The sequence below is a fragment of the Dipodomys ordii genome, unplaced genomic scaffold, assembly GCF_000151885.1.
Source record: "Dipodomys ordii isolate 6190 unplaced genomic scaffold, Dord_2.0 Scaffold40, whole genome shotgun sequence".
Lineage (NCBI taxonomy): Eukaryota > Metazoa > Chordata > Mammalia > Rodentia > Heteromyidae > Dipodomys > Dipodomys ordii.
Genome location: NW_012267256.1, coordinates 12,448,019 through 12,468,613, shown reverse-complemented (window position 1 = coordinate 12,468,613; position 20,595 = coordinate 12,448,019). Strand labels below are relative to the sequence as shown.

The window sequence follows — 20,595 nt, the reverse complement described above, 5'->3', positions numbered from 1 at the left end:
CTTATGACGACAAAACATTAGGATAACAAGTAAACGTAACTTTTTAGAAATCCAGTTACTTCAAAGGGACAAGAATATTGAGGCCCAAAAGCAAAAGACACATCTACACAGGGATTAACGATAAAGTCAGTAGGTAAAGGTTAAACAAAAGGTAACAGTAGTTTAATGCTAACCTTGGCAGCTCTCATTTGAGGAAAGACCTGGGGGCATGAGGAATTCAACATGTCACGTCCCATTTAAGTTAGGTCTGTGTTAGGGGTGCTGGGAAAAATGAACTCACTCCCTGAGTGGTGTTAATCGAATTCTGGTGTGTACAATAAGTGAGGTAAGCACCTCCTTGTCTTCAGAGGCCCTCTGGAGTGCTGGGACACATGTTCCAAAGGGATGCTAAGGGTATAAAGCATATCTAAACAGGTGGTAGCCCTAAGGTCTGAGTCTCAGACAGTAAAGTCAGGGGTTTCAAACTGAAATAAGGCTCTGAACTGGATATCCTTGCTAATAAATATTTCAAAAGACATAGCTTGTAATGAGACTGTATTCATTCTCTGTGGGTTCAAGATGAACAGACACAAGTCAGAGGGCTAGATCCATTTACACCATCAAATGTAGCCTTTAAAAAAGTACTAAGGCTAGTGTCCGCATGGAGGCTAGATGGGTGTAGGGGGACAAATCTGTGCTGTGGGAAGTTGGACCAGGCAGAATCACAAGTCATTTCCAACTTTAATACCTCTGTAAGGCACACTCTAGATTTGGGAGAGCTCCACTCGACATTACATGTTACCATCTTCTTCTACTCTTCCATTCAGGACCCATTTCAAAGAGTATAAATGTAAATTAAAATGAATCTTTTTTCAAAGAGAATCTTAGGTTAAATATTATATGAATAGAGAATGTGATTTCATAAAAGCCTCTTAACAATCACGAGTCAGAACAAGGGCTTCCAATATAACTTGATAGAAAGTTTTTGGTTTTTTAATTTGGAGAAATAAAGCAATGGGAACCAGTAACAGAAGATCAGCATTATATCTGAGTGCAATTCATTTATGAATCACACAAAATGACTGGTTCATGGGAGTCACATATTTTAAAGTATCAAGGAGGTAAAAATGCTCGATAGGAAATGTACTCATTACCTTACTCATATAACTGTAACCCCTCTGTACAGTATCTTTACAATAAAAATATACTAAAAACAACAACAACAAATCAAACAACAACAACCACCACACACACACACACACACACACACACACACAGAGTCAGGTCCTAACAACTCACACCTATAATCCTAGTTACTCAGGAGGCTAAAATCTGGAGGATATCGTTTGAGGTCAGCCTAGATAGAAAAGTTTGCTAGACATGCAAATTTACCACATGCAAAATTACCACCAAAAAGCAGGAATGGAAATGTGGCTCAAGTGGTAGAATGCCAGCCTAGTCAGTAAGTTCAGCCAGCGCATGGGCATGAATTCAAGCCCTGGTACCACAAAAAGGTGAGGGAGCCTGTCATTGAATACAAAGTATTAAGCAGACACTTAAATAATCTTGCCTTTAAAAAAAATTTCAAGACACATCTGTCTCAGAATCACCTAAGAATCTTTAAAACAACTGTCTCATGAGAGCCAATTAATTCTTCTTTTATACCTGTTAAATATAGATGGCAATGCTTATTTAATACCCTGCTAGAGCTCAGAGCTCTATCACTGGACATAGTGATGGGAGGGGAGGTTAGTACATTTGTTTGCCAGGTAGAGTGACTTAGTATATTAGTAACTGCCTAATGGTGCAACAATCTCAACACAGTCAGATGTACATTTCCCAGTAACATTTTTAAAAATGAACCAAAAATATGACACTGTATCTAATTAAAGGCTATCCTAATTTGAATGCCTCCTACTTGAGAACCAAGTTTGGTAAGAAAAATACACAATATAAATAGAGTAAGTGCTTTCTTTTTGCTGGAGATCGCTAACATGAAATATACATGAAACATGCAAAGCTGGGACGTTTAGCACATGCTCTCTCCAAAGTACAGAGGTAACAGAATGAGTCTTAGGAGGGCACTTTTTAAGGAAAAGGTAAATAAACAAGGAAAAGGGAGGAAAAAAAAACCCTACTCAACAACGCATGCTAGAATATTTTAATATTCTTTACCTACAGTAAAACTAAAGATATCTGCAATATTCAGACCCAGGGAAAGTACTTTTCCTGCTTCTGGAAATAAAACCATGGAAACGGGTATCAGCAAGGATGCTGACTTCATAGAGCTCAGCCGTCCCTTCACCCACCCGACTAACTCCAAGTAGTCTGAATGGCTGATAGTTAATTGTGACAGAACCTAGGTTTCATGAACTCGCTCATGACTACAATTCTGGAAAGCGGGTGCAGTAATTATTCTCCATCTGTTGTGTGCATTGGGGAAACAGGTTCAGAGAAGTTAAGTCGATTACCTTGCTTCCTTCCTGGTAGCTAAGGAACACCAGAGCTGGGCTTTTGATGTAGGCAGTTACATGGACACAAGAGCCTGTGCTACCATCCACTGAGGCTAACCAGGAAGTCACAAACTGAAGGCTCTAGAGACACCAGGAAATGAGTGAAGGATGAGAAGCACAATGACAAATGGCCACTCACACTACATCTTGAAGAATGATTAGGAATGACAGGGGTCCAACTGTCCATGACCTATCTGTGCGCCAAAGAAAGAGACTGGCCCTTTTCAATCGCTGGGACCTTAAGAAAAGTTCAGCTGAGTGTAACCTAAATTTAGGTTTTCCAAAGGAGAAAAAGCAGTCGGGAGAGGTAGGAAATTCAATAAAATTAATGCATTTGCTTTTAAAAGTTTACACAAACGCCCCCATTTCTTCCCCCACCAAATAACAATATAAAATAAGTCAATCTTTTGGCAACCTGTTCTCCATCAGTTATTGGCCTCTGCTATGTTACTGGAAAGGCACAGTCATCACTCTGGACCCAATGGCCCAGCTTTGAGATCTCCATAGACTTTCTCCACCCTTCTCCATGCTATAATAGCCCCAGACTTCCTCAGCAAGCCATAAACAAAAGGCCTGTCAAAGACCAAGGCACATCTGGTCAGAAAAACAGATGTTGCACTCTCCTGAGACAGAGGCAAGAAAAAAAAAAAAAGTCAAGAAGTTATGTGCAGAGTGACACGTTCTTTCCACGAGAGGCTGATAAAACAAGGTCCCATAATCCAAGCCTCCTGTAGGAGATCTAACAGTGGAGTTTGGGACAAAGACATTTGAGAGAGGGAATTGGTGATTCTTGGTTTACACAAGGATGTTTCCTCTTGGTGGACTTGTGGTTAAGTTCTCCTTCCTGGATTGCCATCGTCTTCTTTGTCACTCCACAGCTGATCCACACTCACAATAATGGGTTTTCCCTTGAAAATCCTTCAAGGGGATGTATTTTGTTTTAAAGGAAACTATTAAAAATAGTGAACATGGAACCCATGACATCTGCGTAGAGGGATTAGAAATTCTGACCTTTCCACAAACATCTCCTATCCCCCTTCACCATTTCTGAAGACTCCCTACAGAAGACAAAAAGGTTTTCTGATATTTTTTTTTCTGCTACGATACCTTTCTATTGATTTCTTCCTTTATAGCATAAGACTTGTCCCAAAGACACAATGAAAAACTTGTGTTTAAACACATCTAGGTTCAGAAAGGAACACTAGTGAATATCAAAAATTGCTGGATATCAAAACCTGGTAAGACACCACCATTGCAACTTAGAGAATTGTCATATCTGGTTTTTCTATCTGTTTCAGTGGATATAGATCCAATCTTCACGTGAAAACATCGTTATATGATGATCAAGTAAAAAACCAAATCAGTTAACTAAATTCCATTAGCCAAAATGTATCCTAACTAGTTTATCTACTGAAACTCAAGTGTCTTTGCTTTGGTTTTCAAATAATTATACATTATTTCAAATAGTTTGGACAGTATCTAGCCGACTTTGCACAGCTTACCCAAATCATTCCATGAAAAAGAGGCGAATTAGCTGAGATACCATGCTGATTACATGTAGCAGTATTAGGGAGACAGCTTGAGGAAGAGCTCAGAAGTCCAAGTATTCGAAAAAAGAAAAGGACACTATTTTCGAAGAAGCATCTGTTTGGTTTTAAAACAGAACCCTTAATGTGAAATATTTACTTTAAATATATTAGGATTCTTCCTTCTCTAACAATTCAACTTCAAAATACAATTTCATTCTACCAACCAAACGTCTTTCACATCAATGATGGTACTTTAAAGGTTCTTAAGAATCTATTTCAGATAGATAGATAGATAGATTCTAAACCCCACTTTCAACTATAAATGGTGAGCCATCAGACAAAACAAGCAGTACTGGCCATCAGATGTAGTACAAGGTAACTTGCCCTTGGAGGGAATGCAAATTAGAAAGAACCTTAGAACCCTAGTGTACAACTTGTAACTCTGGGTCTTTAGCTGATAGGCTCATGGACTTGGTGGAGGATGATGGATGTGAAGGACTGAAACACTCACCTGTCTTTGTAGTTTATCACAGTATCGATGATAGCATTCATCTGTTTTGTCAGTTTGGGCGGATTTGGTGAGAGTTTCTCAGCTGGAGGGCGGCCTCTTCTCTTCTTAGCTTTTTCCACATCTTCCTTCACAGGATCTTTGTCAACATTTCTTCGCCTTTTTCTTTTCTTAAGCCGTACTTCCTCTTCCATTTCTTCCAAATTGCCGTCTTCGATGGCCTATTAATTGGAGACAAAGAAGAACAATTCAAGACAGGGAAATAACCAAGACGAATTATACATATATAACAATAATCAGAATAAAATGAGACTAACAAAAAAGTAAAAATAAAAGTTAACAGTAATCAATGAAGAGGGAAGAAAAAACACAAAAGAAAACATCACCTTATCAGATAATGCATCTATAACCCAAGTCTACTCCATAAGCAAAACATGTTGGAGGCCCCAAACACTCATGGTACAGAAGAATGACAAATGTTAAAATATCTATACATTCAAGTACTTGAAGGCAACTGAATCTATATACAATTTTAGCTTAATTTAAGAAAAAGTCCTTTGATGTCTCATTACTATGAGAAAGAAACAGGTAAACAAAAACCTAAGGGTGGGTGGAGAAAAAAAAAACAAAAATCCTATAAACACATCCATACAATCAGACAAGCTTTGACCTTTCCTTCTTTAAGGTTTTAAATCAATTTTCCCATGATTCACAACATAAATCAAAATGTCCATCCAGATTGTTCTAACGTAGCAATTAGTAAACAAGCAAAGAGGAAGCACAAAGCCACACTCCCTGGTAAACACTTAAATCATCCGATAGAGAACACACACACTCACAAACAACAAACACTTTTTTCCAATTACCTGCAAACGCTTGCTTTAAACCAGAGCCAGCAGCACTAATGCAGAGAGATAATAAAATAGCTATAAAAAACAACCAGGTGTAAAAGAAACCTGTTCACAAAAGGCTAAAAGATCCATGTGACAGACCCAGAAGTTTAAACTTTTTTTTTGGTAAGTCTCTAAACTTATGAAGAAAAAAATAAAGGGAAAAGAAAAATGCAAAAAAATTTAATTAAAAAAGGATAAAAGAAAATTTGATCGTAGGCAAGAAATTTGCTGAAAAAAAGTCTTTAAATTACATTTTAAGATTTCATCCTCACACAAAATAACTGATGTTGCTATTTGTTCCCCCTTCCTCTCAATACTGCCTCCAGTATGCAAATGCTAATCAATCCTTTCTCATAGCTGAAAGAACTCTAATCATAAGGCAATTACCTTCATTTCTCCACAGCACCAAACATGGCTAATATTTATGATCATGTGAGTATAACAATCAATATAAAGAGTGATTACAGCTCAGACATAATTTCTTTCACTTATGTACAATGCTTCCTGAAAAAGAAAGGTTTTGTGAAGAAAACCTGCTCCAGCACACAAAACAACCTGGCATGATAAAAATGCCAGGGGATTAAAAAGATGTTTCCTATGCATCCTCCAATGTGTAAATCCATAGAAGCAACATGCACACAGACAGAATCCTGAGGGACAGCCTGAGCCCAGGCCTTAATAATCAAAAGACAATTTCCATCACGATCCCACAGTGTTTAGATAACCACTATGAAAGAGGCGAGATCTGATGAGTTATGAGGAAAAAAAGGAAAGAAGGAGAAGGAAAAGAAAAGCCCCGCATTATTTCATTAATATTCATTTGCCTAAAAGCAGGACACCCACTATACAGCTAAACACACTGAAGCTAAAAGCAAAGATTAAGAAAAGGAAATTGTCCCGTATCTCTTGGAGACTGAACATGCTAATAATAAATACAGCATGCAAGGCTGTCAACAGTTAATAGTACTGCTCTCCTCAAGCACCCAGTTGCACACAGAAATACGGAGAACACCGGCTTTTGATGTGTTACACACCTACACATGCCTGGGATGTCGTTCTACGGAATCTTCAAGACGGCAACGAAAAAGGATATTTACCTTACCACTATCAGCAGGCCGGCTATCGGAAATCACAGTTAGTGGGGATAAAATTAACAAGCCAGCAAAGCAGCGAGCTGCTAGTCTCTTCATCAGCTGATCAGGAAAAAAAAGAGAGCTGGGAAAGGCTATGTTTTCATATACAAGTAATTTTATTTTACTGAAAATTTAATACTGAAAGGATTGTGGATACTCAAATCTGCTGTTTCATTCTACCTACTACAAGGCCTGAAGCCTTCCTCCTTCAGTCTGTTTTAATATTGACAACTACTTATCATATTTTTCACCCTTTATTATTCCAGGCAGCAGAATTAAGAGATTTTTCTTTTTTGCTCAGGTAGTTACTGATTCTCGCTTGCATTTTTAACAATTAAGCCAATAAGAAAACAAATTAATATTCAATTTTAATTTTTTAAAAATTAAGACAAGGTATGTTTTTCTATTTTAATACCTCATTTTAGTTCTTTTTTTTTTAAAAAAATTGCAGCATGGTTTTGGAGCACTCTCAAATGATTTTTAACAGAGAAGATCATTTTTTTAAATTCGATGCATGAAACTAAAACTAATATACATGGTATCATGTTCAAATATTTTAATAAAATTATGTTAATCGTCTCTTTAAAGAAAATCTCGACCAACTGTGATACTCCACTTTCAGTTTCATGCTGTAAAATTTTTCATTGTTTTTCTTTTCAGTGGGATACAGGAAGAGGGGCAAGTTGTAAAAAGAATTTCTACTGTCACCCCGCTTTATTCTGAAAAGGGGGGGGGACAAAGCATAAGCTTGGGATGTTTGGACTTCTTAAGTCTCTAAATCTGTGAGTAGCTAAGAAGCAAAAGCAAATTAAATTGCAAACAGAACTAGGGAAACAATCTTTATTACAATTGTTCATACGTGCAGTTTCTTATTAAATTCAGGTTCTGGAATTACAAGGAAACACACAAAGTACTGACCATTCTTTCCCCTAAGTTAAGGTTTTATGCAGGAATTCAGAGCTACAAAACCTCTTCCCTCCTCCCCAGGATCCCCAATAACACACCGTTCTGTAGGGCTTTAAGGAGCTGAGATTTCTAAGGGTCTTTCTCTAGTTGCAATCAATTACATATTTCCCAATGATTTTCACTCCCCCCCCCCCACTTAAAGGGTACAGTAAGATATCTCCTCCATGTAAGGAAAATTATTCATGGAGATCTTTTAAAAACTGTTTTTTTATTTTTTTTAATTATTTATTAAAACTATCTCAACTGACTCAACCTGGGGTGGGGGTGGGGATCCAAAACAAAACCAAACCAAAACAATAACCAAAAAAAAACAAAAACAAAAACTTGCTACACAATGCTAAAAGTACTCCCCTCCCCCCGCCAATATTCCCCTCCCAAACCTTTTTACCAACAACAATAATGAAATAAATCACAGAAGCAAACCCCCAGTTTCCGACTGGTGACGTGTTGCGCAAGAGTGCCAGCCCTAATTCAACATACAGACGGCTCCCATGCTGAACTGCCTCTAGATTTAATGAAGTGAATAGGAAGGAAGTCAGGGGAAAAAAAGTGTACAAATAAGAAATTAACGCTTTCCTTCCCTACCTAGTGAGATACAACTCTACAGCGAAGTTTGGTAAGGCACCTCTTTCCTTAAAGGCACACAGCACCCATTTGCCTCCGGACGGTAGGAAGAAAGCCCCATAATGGTGATAAATCTCCAGCCAAGTTAAAAGAGTTAAGCATATTTCCGCTTGCGGGGTTTTTTTTTTCTTTTTCTTTTTCTTTCTTTCTTTTTTTTTTTCCTGAATGAAGCTGGAAATTACTCCTTTCTCCACTGGATGGCAACCTTTTCCCCTCCCTCTTTCTTCCTCTTTCTCTTTTCTTTCAATTTTGCTTAAAAGAAAACACACACACACACACACTCACACAAAAACGTTTTCATAACACTGGGTGTGCAAGGAAAAAGGAACTGGGTTTTTCTTCATCTTAAGAGAGATAAGAGAGCCGTGTGCAGCTGCTGACGAGGAATGCAGAACGGCAGCCGTGCACCATGCGTGTCCAGCTGCTTTACAGGAAAACACTTTGTAGCTTGCAAAAGCACATGGCAGCCCCGGGAATCAGCCCACACGTGGCTCTGGCCGTGGCTCTCTGTCATCATGACACACGCCAGCAACATCTTTCACTGAATGACAGCAGGTCCAGAAAGCAGGCATTATGCTTGTTCTCAGCCCAGAGGAGGTAATGAGGCGCTGTTACACACGTGACTTTCCCTGCTTCACACAGCAGAACGGGATCCATGATTAGGAATAAACAGGGACGGGCAAACAAAAAGCCACACACGACCCCCAGCCATTGTTTCCACCTCTGCATCTCCACACGTCTACCAGGCAGGGTGGCACGGCCCTTGCAGAGGAACAAACCATCTTACGGAAGATGGAAAGCAGCAATTCTAAAGACTTCTAGACAATGGCAATTTTCTTGCATGTGAAATAGGGGGAGAAAAAAAAAAGATCAGTATTCTAACACTAGGCTCTGGTTTTTTAGATACCATGCTGTTTGTCCTTACAGACGCGGGTTTTTCTCCCTCTAGGACACAGGGATGGGTTTTCCTTGTTTAAGAACTCTGTTTAGATTCCGTAAGAGGCCCCCTGGATGTCTCTCAGGGTGAAAGCCAGGTCACAAAGCCAAAAGCTAAGCGGTAAAGACAATTAAGACACGTACATTATCCTAGCGTTTTCTGAGGACAATTGACATATTGCCATGCTAGATTGCAATATTCAGGAGAGGTTAATCTTCCCTTCGGTCTTGGGGAGATCCGAAAAACCAGTAACATGGTATTCCCACGTTGGGAATACCAAGGCTAAAAATCAGAAAGTCAAAATTTAAAGAAAAGTCAAAGAGTCGAGTATGGGGGCACATTCCTGCAATCCCATCATTTGGTAGGCTCGGGGCCATGAGGATTGAAAGTTCAAGTTCAAGGCCAACCTAGGCTACACTGCAAGCTCCAGGAAGCCTGGGCAATACAGGGAGGTATACCCTGTCAATAAATAAATAAATAAGTCATATATGAGGGAAAATCTTAGGGATACTAAACAATAACAACAAAATTGATCATGGAGCACTTTTTTTTTTTTTTTACACTCAACAGTGATCATTTTGGTCATTTAGGGCAAGAAGAACTAGTTAGAACTCTTGGATGCAGAATTTCAGAATGAAGGCTTTGGACAGTAGTACCTTTGGGGTTATTATTGGTTCTGAAAGCAACTTGTTAGAAAAGAGTTCATAAAGTCAAGTTCCTGTAAGTGAAATAAGGACTCTACTCACACCAAAAGAGATTCTACTCACAGGAGAAAAGGACAGTGGTTCCTGGGATAGAGGAGGAGTAGGAGAGGTAGGGTTTAACTAATTGGAGAGGGTAGAAAAGTCCTGGGGAGGGATGGTGGGGATGCACGCAGAATAATCTGCATGGGTTTGTTATAGAAATGTACACATAAAACGATTAAAACAAAACCGATTGAAACAGGGATAGTTCATGTAAATATTCTGTCACAATCAAATTCTCTAAATATGAAGGAGAAAATCCCAACACTCATACAGGCCCGTACATGCTCCCACCACTCAGTGCACAGCACGCAATACTGGGACATTTCAGAAGCTTTTAGCATTTCAACAGGTGGCACGCTCAGTCTTGCCCACTGAGAGAAACCTTTTCAAGAATCCCTTCTATTTATTTGGTGATATAAGAAACTACCAATGCACAGGGCTTTGCGACTCACAATTTTTTTAAGTTTGCTAAATGCTTCAAATGTTCAAGAGATGAATTCATCTCAAGACTGAGGGTTTTCGATCATACACCCTATACTGTAAGGCAAAACTCTGGTCAGATTCATTCACTAAACAGTCATTTACTGCTAAGAGTTTTGGGGTTTTCAGAAACAGAGTTTTTTAAAAAAATTAATTTACTTATTATAGAGGTGATGAATAGAGGGATTACAGTTATATGAGTTGGGTATGGAGTTCATTTTCTTTCATACAGTGTCTTTTGGTTGCCTTATTCTCGCCCAGTCCCTTTCTCCTTTTTCTACCCATGAATTGTATGGTTAGCTTTCATCCAGCGAGCTCTACTGCTGCACTTTTTCACCCTTTCCCCTCGAGTCTGAACCTTCTCTCCCAAAGATATACATGTGAATATACCATATGTAAGGTAAAGAAGAATCATCCATAACTAAAAACTAAAAGAAAAAAAAAGTCTCTTTTCCCATATCATGGAGTTCACTTCAGTATGTATATTATTTTATATAAATATGAAGAGGCACTTAGCCACTGCACGATTGTTTTTCCCTCCTGAAAAGAGTACCCTTTTTTTGGTCTCACTGTGTGTAAGTATCTAGAATCCTGTATGATTGGTCATATGCCAGTGCATTTTAGATCTAGCTTCCGCACAGGAGAAAGAACATGCGCCATTTGTTGTTCTGAGCTTGGCTTACCTCATTTGATATGATTTGTTCTAGTTCCATCCATTTCCCTGCAAATGGCATCATTTTATTCTTTCTAATGGCTATGTAAAATTTCATGGTGTATAGGTATCACAGTTTTGGGTCTACTCATCAGAGTTGTTTCCATCCCTTGGGTACTGTGAGGAGTGCAGCAATGAACATGGATGTGCAGGTGTCTTCATCATATCCTGGCTCATGATGTCCAGGGTAGATGCCCAGGAGTGGTATGGCTGGGCCGTAGGGAAGGTCTATGTTTAGTTTTTTATTGAGGAACCTCCAGACTGCTGTCCAGAGTGGATGTAGTAGTTTACATTCCCACCAACTGTGCAGTAGGGTTCCTTTTTTTTCCCTACATCCCCACCAACATTTGTTGCTGTGAAACAGGGTTTTGTTATGTAGTCTAGATGGCCTCAAACTCAAGAGCCGCCTGCCTCAGCTTCCCATGTGTGTGTGCCCATTTACTTTTTATCTTCTGCATTGTCAGGCAACTTGCATGACAACCACATCTCTAACTCTTCCCAAATTAAACTGAAACAAATTATGCTGGCTATAGAGGATAGATGGAAAATGAACTGAGTCTTAGATGAATGAATTTCTACATATGAATGTTGAGCTTTGGGGTTCAATAATCTCAGGTCACTTTTGCAACAACAAGAAATTAAGGGTCCCTTTCTACCCCTATGACATAAGAAAGGTACATAAAAACACTGGGGGTGGGGAGGTGGCTAAGAAGGGCAAGTTGAACCACAGCTTCTCATTTTAATCAGGAGCTACTCATGATTTGCTCTTCTCTTAAGCAGGGATCCTAAGAGAGGTGTGGATCCCTCTTTATTTTTTAGTTCTCAGTATATTGAAAAAATGAAGAAATTCCAAGGGAAGGGGACAAACAGTACTCTAATTTAACATGTAAAAAGAGTAATGTAATGCTTTTTAGATAGGTAGACGACAATGACTAAGATCCTAACTTCAGCCTAGAGTAGTGGCATACACCCAATACCCAGGAGGTAGAACCGGGAGGATTTCAAGTTCAAGGCCAGCCTGGGCTATACCTAGTGAAGACCCTGTCTCCAAAACCAAACAAATAACAACAATAACAAATCAACAACAGTAACAAATCATAACTTCATTTGTAGATCATGAAAGGTCTACCCGAGGCAAGTTCATAAATGTGAGACTTTGCTCAAATAAATGATTCTCTTCAGTTAGTGAGCTGTCCCTGATTCCTCATCCTAGACCCAGGATTTCAGGATCCTACCCTAAGACAAATCCTCTAATCTTATGCAGTCAGTCGTTGTGGCGGAGAGCATCAAATCACTAGCAGGACAGTGAAAATAGGGCAAATGCAAGGAACAACCAGGAACAAGGGAGGACAATAGGTAGGTAAGGCCACAGAGGAAATCAAGAACACAATACATAGTTTGATGCTATCTGGTACAGGAAAACACCAGCTTCATCTGAAGAATGACACACAGCATCACTGGTATCTCTGTCTACAGCATCATTAGAACCTCTACAACATTCCTGGTTTCTCTATCTGCTCCTATAACTACCAGGTCATAGCAGCAACAGTGAATCCACAGTTTGCTATGTGTTGCTAGGCACCCCAGGGCTTCCTGCACACTGATTCATTTAATCCTCACAATAGCCTTAGGAGGTAGGTATTATTATTCTCATTATTTCATAGATGAGGAAACTGAAGCCCAGAGTACTGTTCTAGATCATACGTAAGTAGCAGACTAAATATTTGAATTCTGAAAAATTGGCTGCATAAACCATACCCCAATTAAGCAGGCTATTCTATTTTATAGTATTCAACAGTAGCTGTGGTCTAATCATGGCTAAACCATCAGAAAAAAGACTGAGGGATATTTGCTGGTTTTCAGAGAATAATTCAATATAATACATCCCAAGAACACTTCCAGCAGAAATCACTTATGCAAACATTTGCAGTCTCTACTTCTCATAGAATTCTATGACCATAAAAAGGATCATGCGAGTACCAGTGGCTCACGCCTATAATCCTACCTACTCAGGAGGCTGAGATCTGAGGATCACAGTTTAAAGCCACCCTTGTAGCAAAGTTTGTGATACCTTTTTTTTTTGTTGGTCGTGGGGCTTGAACTCTGGGCTTGGGCACTGTCCCTGTGCTCTTCAGCTCAAGCGAGAGCTCTACCGCTTAAGCCACAGCACCACTTCTAGTTTTCTAGTGGTTTATTGGAGATAAGAGTCTCACAGACTTTCCTGCCCGGGCTGGCTTTGAACCATGATTCTCAGATCTCAGCCTCCTGAGTAGCTAGGATTACAGGTGTGAGCCATTGGCACCCGGCTACTTTTTAAGTTAAAGAAATGTATTCTTTTAAAACACTCTCATGTACACTTTCAAGGCTCTTTTGAGGGGAACAAGATTCTCCTACAATCAATGTTATCTTAGAACAAAAATGACATATGTATGACAATACATTATGGAAGTAACTGGCAAAATAAAAATGTAAATGTCTATAGTGAGTTAAGACTGCAACATATTTGCAGATTAAATGGACCCACATCACGACTATGTAGTGCAAACCCAAACTTTCAGTTTTTGGCTTCTCCATTACTGTATTTCTTAATACTATGCATAAATGAATTGTGTTCATTTGCAAATCACAACTGGCCAAGACAAGGGGAAATTCCATCAGAAAAATGGATAAATTTGAATGCATAGTACAGTATGCATTCTGTGATATTATTATCTCCAAGTAACTACTAAAAGAGCTGGAAGTAGAGCTGTGGCTACAGTGCTAGCCTTGAGCTAGAAAGCTCAGGGACAGTGCCCAGGCTCCGAGTTCAAGCCTCACAATTGCCACTAAAAAGAAAAAAAAGATCATAAAAGTTGATTCCATAACAAAGCTGCTTTATGTGGGAAAATTATGCCTGGTTCAGGACCTTGGATTTATGTTTTTTTTTGGTCAAAACCTTTAAAAAGTAATTTAATGTTATCAAGGTATATGGAAATTAAAAACATAACAAAATGACCGTTAACTTACTATTAAACATTGAACACTAACTTGTTTTATTGCTTTGAAAAAATTTTATCAAGAATACTTTAAAGTTGGGTGCTGGTATATGCCTGTAAGTCTAGCCACTTGGGAGACTGAAATCTGAGGATTTCAATTCTAAACCAGTCTGGGCAGAAAAGTTTCTTATCTCTAACTAGCCAAAAACCAATAGAGGTCTGGCTCAAGTGGTAGCCTTGAGCACAAAAGCTAAGCAAGAACACTTGATTTGAGCTCATCCCTTAACAATAGCTACATATCTCATAGATAATTTGGTGTTTACCTTCTTACCAGATAACTTACACAATAATGGAACTAATATCTTTTCTATGGTTTGACACAGTGTCATATTCAGAAGTTGAGATCAGCTTACATTTTTTATCCTTTGCTCTCAGAGTTCCTTTTTATAGTGTGAAGAGGTTTGGAATTTTTTTGCTTTGCCAGTATCACTTCCTCTGGGTCATCTTAACCTTTTCTTACCAGAGTCCCTGGCTCTAGATATTCAGTTTCTTTTTTATAGGTACTTTGCAACTCTATCTTTTTTCATATAAAAAGTTGCCGGGACTATCTTCCAAAAGGTCTGTCCCATCAGCACTATTCAATGAGGGCCATAAACCTGACCACACTAATCCTTGGACTCTGGTGCTAATCTCACAGACATACCCTTCTTTGAGCTGGTGGCATCATCTGACATTTTAACATCAGTCAATTCATATCAACTTCTGAAATCAGCCCTGACTGGTAGAGCAAAGGTTTTCCCATGGTCTCTGTGTCATTATCATTTTTCTTAAACTTCAACACTGTGGCCTGCGTACCAGCTAAACTGGCTAGAATTTATGATCATTATGGTCGACAATCTACTAGAGTAAAAGTAAGATGCAATTTCAACCATAAGTGGCTTTCTGTTCCTAGTGCAATTTAAACTAAAATATGTTGAGATGATTTTGTTTTTAGAGTCACTCGACTATTTCAATATGGCTTATACTACAACTCTACCATAGGCCCAGATCTTATGTTATCTGCACTAGCCTGTTGCCATTTTCAAATCTCCCAACTCATTTTACAACCTGCATTATCATTGCATGTTTCTTTACTCTGCTTTAAGCCCTTGGTGGTCAATTCTTTCCTTCCCTCTTTCCTTTTCTCTTTCATTTCTTCTTTTCTTTCCCCTCTCTTCCCTTTTTTTTGGGGGGGAGGAGGGTACCATTTGGGGGCTTGAACTTAGAGCCTGAGCTTTTTTGCTCATAGCTAGTGCTCTACTGCTTGAGCCACAGCTCAACTTCTGGCTTTTTGGTAGTCAATGAAAGATAAAGAGTCTCACAGACTTTCCTGCCCAGACTGGCTTTAAACTATGATCCTCAGATCTCAGCCTCCTGAGCAGCTAGGATTACAGGTGTGAGCCACCAGTGCCCAGAATTTCCCTCTTCAAATGGGCTATTTGTGTAAAATATCCAGTGGGATACAGGGCAGGGGAGAGGGGACTAGCAAGTACATGCTGTCTGTGGCTGGATTAACAATTGCTCACGGATAAAGTAAGTAACAGATTTAGCTGTCACTGGCCACAGTGTACAGATGTTCTTTACAAGGATTTGTGGACTGAAGAGCTAGCAGCAAAGCCCGTATTTTATATGCAAGAGTTCACAATCACTACACCACAGTGTTACTGTCCAAAATTCCTATGCTGAGGTCCTAATTCCTGATAGTCCAACATCTGGCTATTCTCAGATAAGGCCATTATTAAGCCTATGTGACTTAAGTCCTTCCAAGAAAAGTGGATTGACTGAGACACTGGGACATGTTCTGAGCATGGTATACTCTGTTGCAGGAAGGCCTTGCCATTCTTAGAGAGAAGGGGCTCCTAAGTAGCCGGGGCAAAAATCTGCAAACTTCAATATAGCAAATGCCTTCTGAGCATGGCCGATGGGAGGAGCCTAACCCCTCATTCTGAGTATATAAATAAAATCTTCCACAGAGAGATCCAATTCATGGTGTGCGGATACATGACAGTCCTGGGGCTTGAACCCAGGGAAGTCAGGGCCTGGGCACCATATCCCTGAGCTTTTTTTTTTTTTTTTCTTCTCAAGATTAGTCCTCTTACCACTTGAGCCATACCTCCACCTCTGGCTTTTGGGTGGTTAATTGGAGATAAAGAGCACCTCATGGACTTGCTTGCTCAGGCCAGCTTTGAACTGTGATCCTCAGATCTCAGCCTCCTGAGAAGCTTGGGTTACAGGTGTGAGTCATCACCACCTGGCCTCAATTCACTTTTACGACCTCAAAAAGCTCTCTGTGGTCTTCTTTCTCTTTGAATTTCTATTTCTACAAATGAAATTTCGACCAGTCTACCAATCATCCCAAGAAAATAACTTTATCCTTTTTCTTCCAACTAAGCAAAGATTCCCCACCCTCCACCCCTGCCATCTTTCTGATTCCTCTAAGGACAGCCTCATTTCCCATAATTATCTAAGCTGGAAACCTTCAAAATCATCCATTTTTCTTTTTATATCCCCAAGCATTATAGATATCCCATAGTTCACTTCTAAAATCATTCACAAACAACATTTTCCTTCTGGGCTCTGGATGCTGGCCCCCTTATGAGTGAGTTTGTTTCTAGGATTCTGCTTTTTCTCTCTTCCTCCTTTGCTTTTTTTCACAATTCATCCTAACAGTTCAAAGGATGAGCACATCATTCATTCTCCCATTTTAAAACATGTTCAAGGCTCTGAATAATTTCTGTAGACCAGAATGAAGCCCGGAGTATCCAAGGTCTACTGCCACCCGAGTTTTCCCTCCCTAGTTCTAAGGCTGTAAAAACTATGTGTCCAATATACAAGGTCACACTGTAAGGAGGAGACACACATTTCCCAGCCTCCCTGGGCTTCTCTCCGTCTGGATTCTCTTCCTGATCCTCACTTCCTGCCCAAACCATACTTATCATTTTAGTAGATGCTAAAATATCATTTAATTTAATATCCTAACTGATTCCTCCTTCCTTTGTACTTTCATAATATAAAGACTTTTATTCAGTTGGTTTAATTCTGCTTTGTATAAGTCAGTTTGCTGGCTTGAAAATATATCCAAATATCCTATTAGCTTGAAATATCTCTTTTTTGGAAAAAAAAACATTTAAAAGAGTTATTTTAATCAAATTAGGTTCCAAAGGCACCAGTGGGACCCCAAAAGTCTTGCTGGAATAAAATCAAATCTTCATTGTTTACTCCTCTGCTTTCTCAAAATGACAAGGCTTTAACCAAGGAAGCACATTCTAATACCTGGCTTAAGTGATTACTATTTGAAGGAAGGCTACACAATCATACAGTGAATTAAGGTAAGTCAGGTAAATGGGGGAAGATGAAGACCTCTGTTTTTAGTTTATGTTGCTGAAGCTTACCCCTTTAAAACCGCCTTTTCTTTAACTGTTGACCACACCATTTTCTGTCTTTCTTTAGCTTTGAGAGTTAAATGGCTTAAAAAGACCTTCAGCCTTGGAAGCAAAAAGCCACCTGGGAGCTGAGAAGCAATGAAGATCTAACCTCAGTTCAAAGGCAGAGAAGTATTTGCAACTCCATTGAGCCAGTTAAGGAGGAGGGCAGGCAAGGGTCCAGCTTTCCTCGACAAAAAGCCAAACTAGGGTGGAGAAACGGACAGAGTCCTGCTGCTCACAAGATGGAAACCCACAAAGGAGCCCCTCTCTAGGAGGGGCGGGTGACCAGCTATCCAACCTCCCTCTCAGGGTTGGATTGAAGCTCTGTAGTATAAGACTGCAGGTCATCAAAACTCTGTTTCTGATTTGACTCAGGCTCCTGCACCTTTTCAAGAAGCAAACAAACTTCACAAGCCAGGAGGACCCTGACTCAGTGGGCAAAAGGGTCCATCAGCCCACGGGGATGGCGATTACTGTCTTCTGCCCCAGCTGTGCACAGATGTGCATTATCAGAATATGAAAGGCAACTGACTGGGCATTCAACTTAAGGACAAATCCCTAGCTATATTCCATGACTCTGAGGTTCTATAAAAGGGGAATATAACATGTATTTCAAGACTTTAGTGGGATTAAAAGGTAGTATATGTATAATATTTAGCCTTGTTCTGTCTGATACAGAGAAGGGAGGAAGACTGACAGGAATTGAGAGATGGAGCTTGAATTGGCTCAAGGAGAGCCCGTTGGGCTGGGGGTATAGCTTGCCTGGCATGTGTAAGGCTCTGCATTTAGATCTCCAGCCTTAGAAAGTCAACATTTCCATGAATATGAATTTTGCTTAAGAATTCAGTCCTGAAGGCTTGGAGGCTTGGTTCAGGTCATATGTAGAACGCCAGTCAATGAGTGAAACAAGTATTAAACACCAAGTTCGAGTCCTGGTCTTGGACAACAAACAAATAAACAGGTAAATAAATAAATAATTTTTAAAAAAATTCAGTCTTGAGAAGGAAAAAAAGTGGTTGATATTTAATAACTTTCTGGCAGTAAAAATATACCAGTCATAGAATACAAAAGAGGTTAGAAGTCATTTTTTTTTTTTTTAAAGAGGACAAACAGCCTGTGAAATACCAAAGCCCTGCTTAGAGAGAAAAAGAAAAGTTGCTTTTCCAGTGTGGAAGGCATGCCCCCACATATCCTTCGTGTGCTGAAAACAACGAAAGAGGCAGTGCCCTGGCATCAAGCATCCGGTAAAACAGGGGGTTCATACAGAACGGGATGGAGTACAATCCAATACCACCAGCAACAGGCTGGGGCTTGATGAGATTTACTGCCACTGCCACAAAGTAACTCATCACAGGATAAAAATAATTCTGAATGTAATGGCTCCAAAATATTCCCTGTCTGGATTTTAACTTGGCTCCCCTTCCAGTCTAGATACAGGAAGATCAAGGAGATTGTAGGTAATACTAGTTTCTTTCCTTCCTTCTTATGTATTTTTGCACTATGCTTTTATGACGGGGAAATGCCTTCAGATAAACTTTAAACATAAGCAATGAGGAAAAAAACACCAAAAAGAATCACAATCCCGCAGAGCTTCAAATATACTGGATCAAGATTCTAAAAGTTCAAAAGACACAACTAAATAGGAACTATCAGATTCATGTAACCAGATAAAATGGTGGCAAATAGGGAACTCCTACACTGGGCTCACATTTATTAATTCACATTCAACAAATGTTCGTGCTCAGTGCCCCCCACCCTGACACTACAGTCTGTGGATTTCCCAAAATCTTTCCCTTACCTCCTGTAGCATATTGTCATCCCTTGGTCTCGTGGGATATTGGCTCCTGGAACCCCTAACCCACACCCAAACACACAGATACTCAACTCCCTTATATAAAGCAACCTAAATACCTCTTTAAAGCATCTTTAGCCAGGTGCTGGTGGCTCATGCCTATAATCCTGGCTACTCAGGAGGCTGAAATCTAAGGCTTGTAGTTTAAAACTAGCCCAGGCAGGGAAGTCTCTTATCTCCAATTATCCAATTAAAAGACTTTATCTCCCATTAACCACCAGAAAACTGGAAGTAGCACTGTGGCTCAAGTGGTAGACCACTAGCTTTGAGCTGAAGAGCTGAGGGACAGCTCCCAAGCCTAGAGTTCAAGCCCTGTGACCAACACACCAACATATACACACACACACACATTACTGGTAATACCCCATTTAACATAAATATTATGTAAGTGGTTGTCACACAATACTACTTAGAGAATGATGATTGCTTCTTTTTAAAAAGTCTGTATTTGTTCAGTAAACAGTCTTTCTGAAAGTTTTTAGCTATCATTGGATCTGAGGATATGGAACCCATTAATGTATTGACTTTTTTGGGGGGGGCAGGTCCTGGGGCTTGAACCCTCGGCCTGGGTGCTATCCCTGAGCTTCTTATACTCAGGGTAAGCATTTTACCACTTGAGCCACAGCACCACTTCTGGCTTTTTTGAGTAGTTCATTGGAAATAAGAGTGTCACAGGGACTTTTCTGCCTATAGGCTGGCATCAAACCGGGATCCTCAGGTATCAGCCTTCTGAGTGGCTAGGGTTACAGGCGTGAGCCACCAGCACCTGGCCTGATTTTTTTTTTTTAAGTAAACGCAGGTGGTCTTTGGCGCTGATAATTTGGGAGACTATGTGATTTATTTTTTCCAGTGATTACAATGGATCCATTTAGCAGCTGTTACATACTCTGAAAGGTAGTGTGCAAGGGATTAACAATAGGATTGGTGGGTTGCTTCTTGGTCTATCCAGACGCAGGCCTGACGCCCCTGTGAGGAGACTGTACTCCTTCACCAGCTTTGCCTCCTTGGCTCCTTTTGCCTCCTTAGCACTCAGGTGCTACCACAATGCTGAGTTCCCGAAATCCTGGCACGCAGGTACTGAGCCCCACCCCACACACGCAAGGTCCCTTCCCCAAGCCTTTCCAGTGCTGAAGAGGAAGTCTAAGAATATAGAAGAAAAATTTTAAGGTTTGCTTCCTGAGCACGGAATCTCCTAAAACTGGCTCTGGCCCTGGACAAATGCACACTGTGCTAAGCACACCAAAGGCGCTGTTGAAGAACAACAGGCAGAGAGATGAACTCTAG

General features: G+C 39.9%; 1 protein-coding gene across 5 annotated transcripts in view; it reads right to left on the bottom strand.

The window, feature by feature from the left end:
* The window catches only part of Smarca2 (SWI/SNF related, matrix associated, actin dependent regulator of chromatin, subfamily a, member 2), a 171,243-nt gene that overhangs the window by 26,249 nt on the left and 124,399 nt on the right, over window positions 1-20,595 (bottom strand). For 4 of the 5 annotated variants that reach the window (XM_013018450.1, XM_013018453.1, XM_013018452.1 and 1 more), the window contains exon 28: window positions 4,533-4,750. In XM_013018450.1, coding sequence (XP_012873904.1) covers window positions 4,533-4,750 — 218 coding nt within the window. Of the gene's footprint in view, window positions 1-4,532; window positions 4,751-6,519; window positions 6,616-7,944; window positions 8,027-20,595 lie in introns of those variants that run through there. The other variant, XM_013018454.1, reaches the window with a different exon arrangement.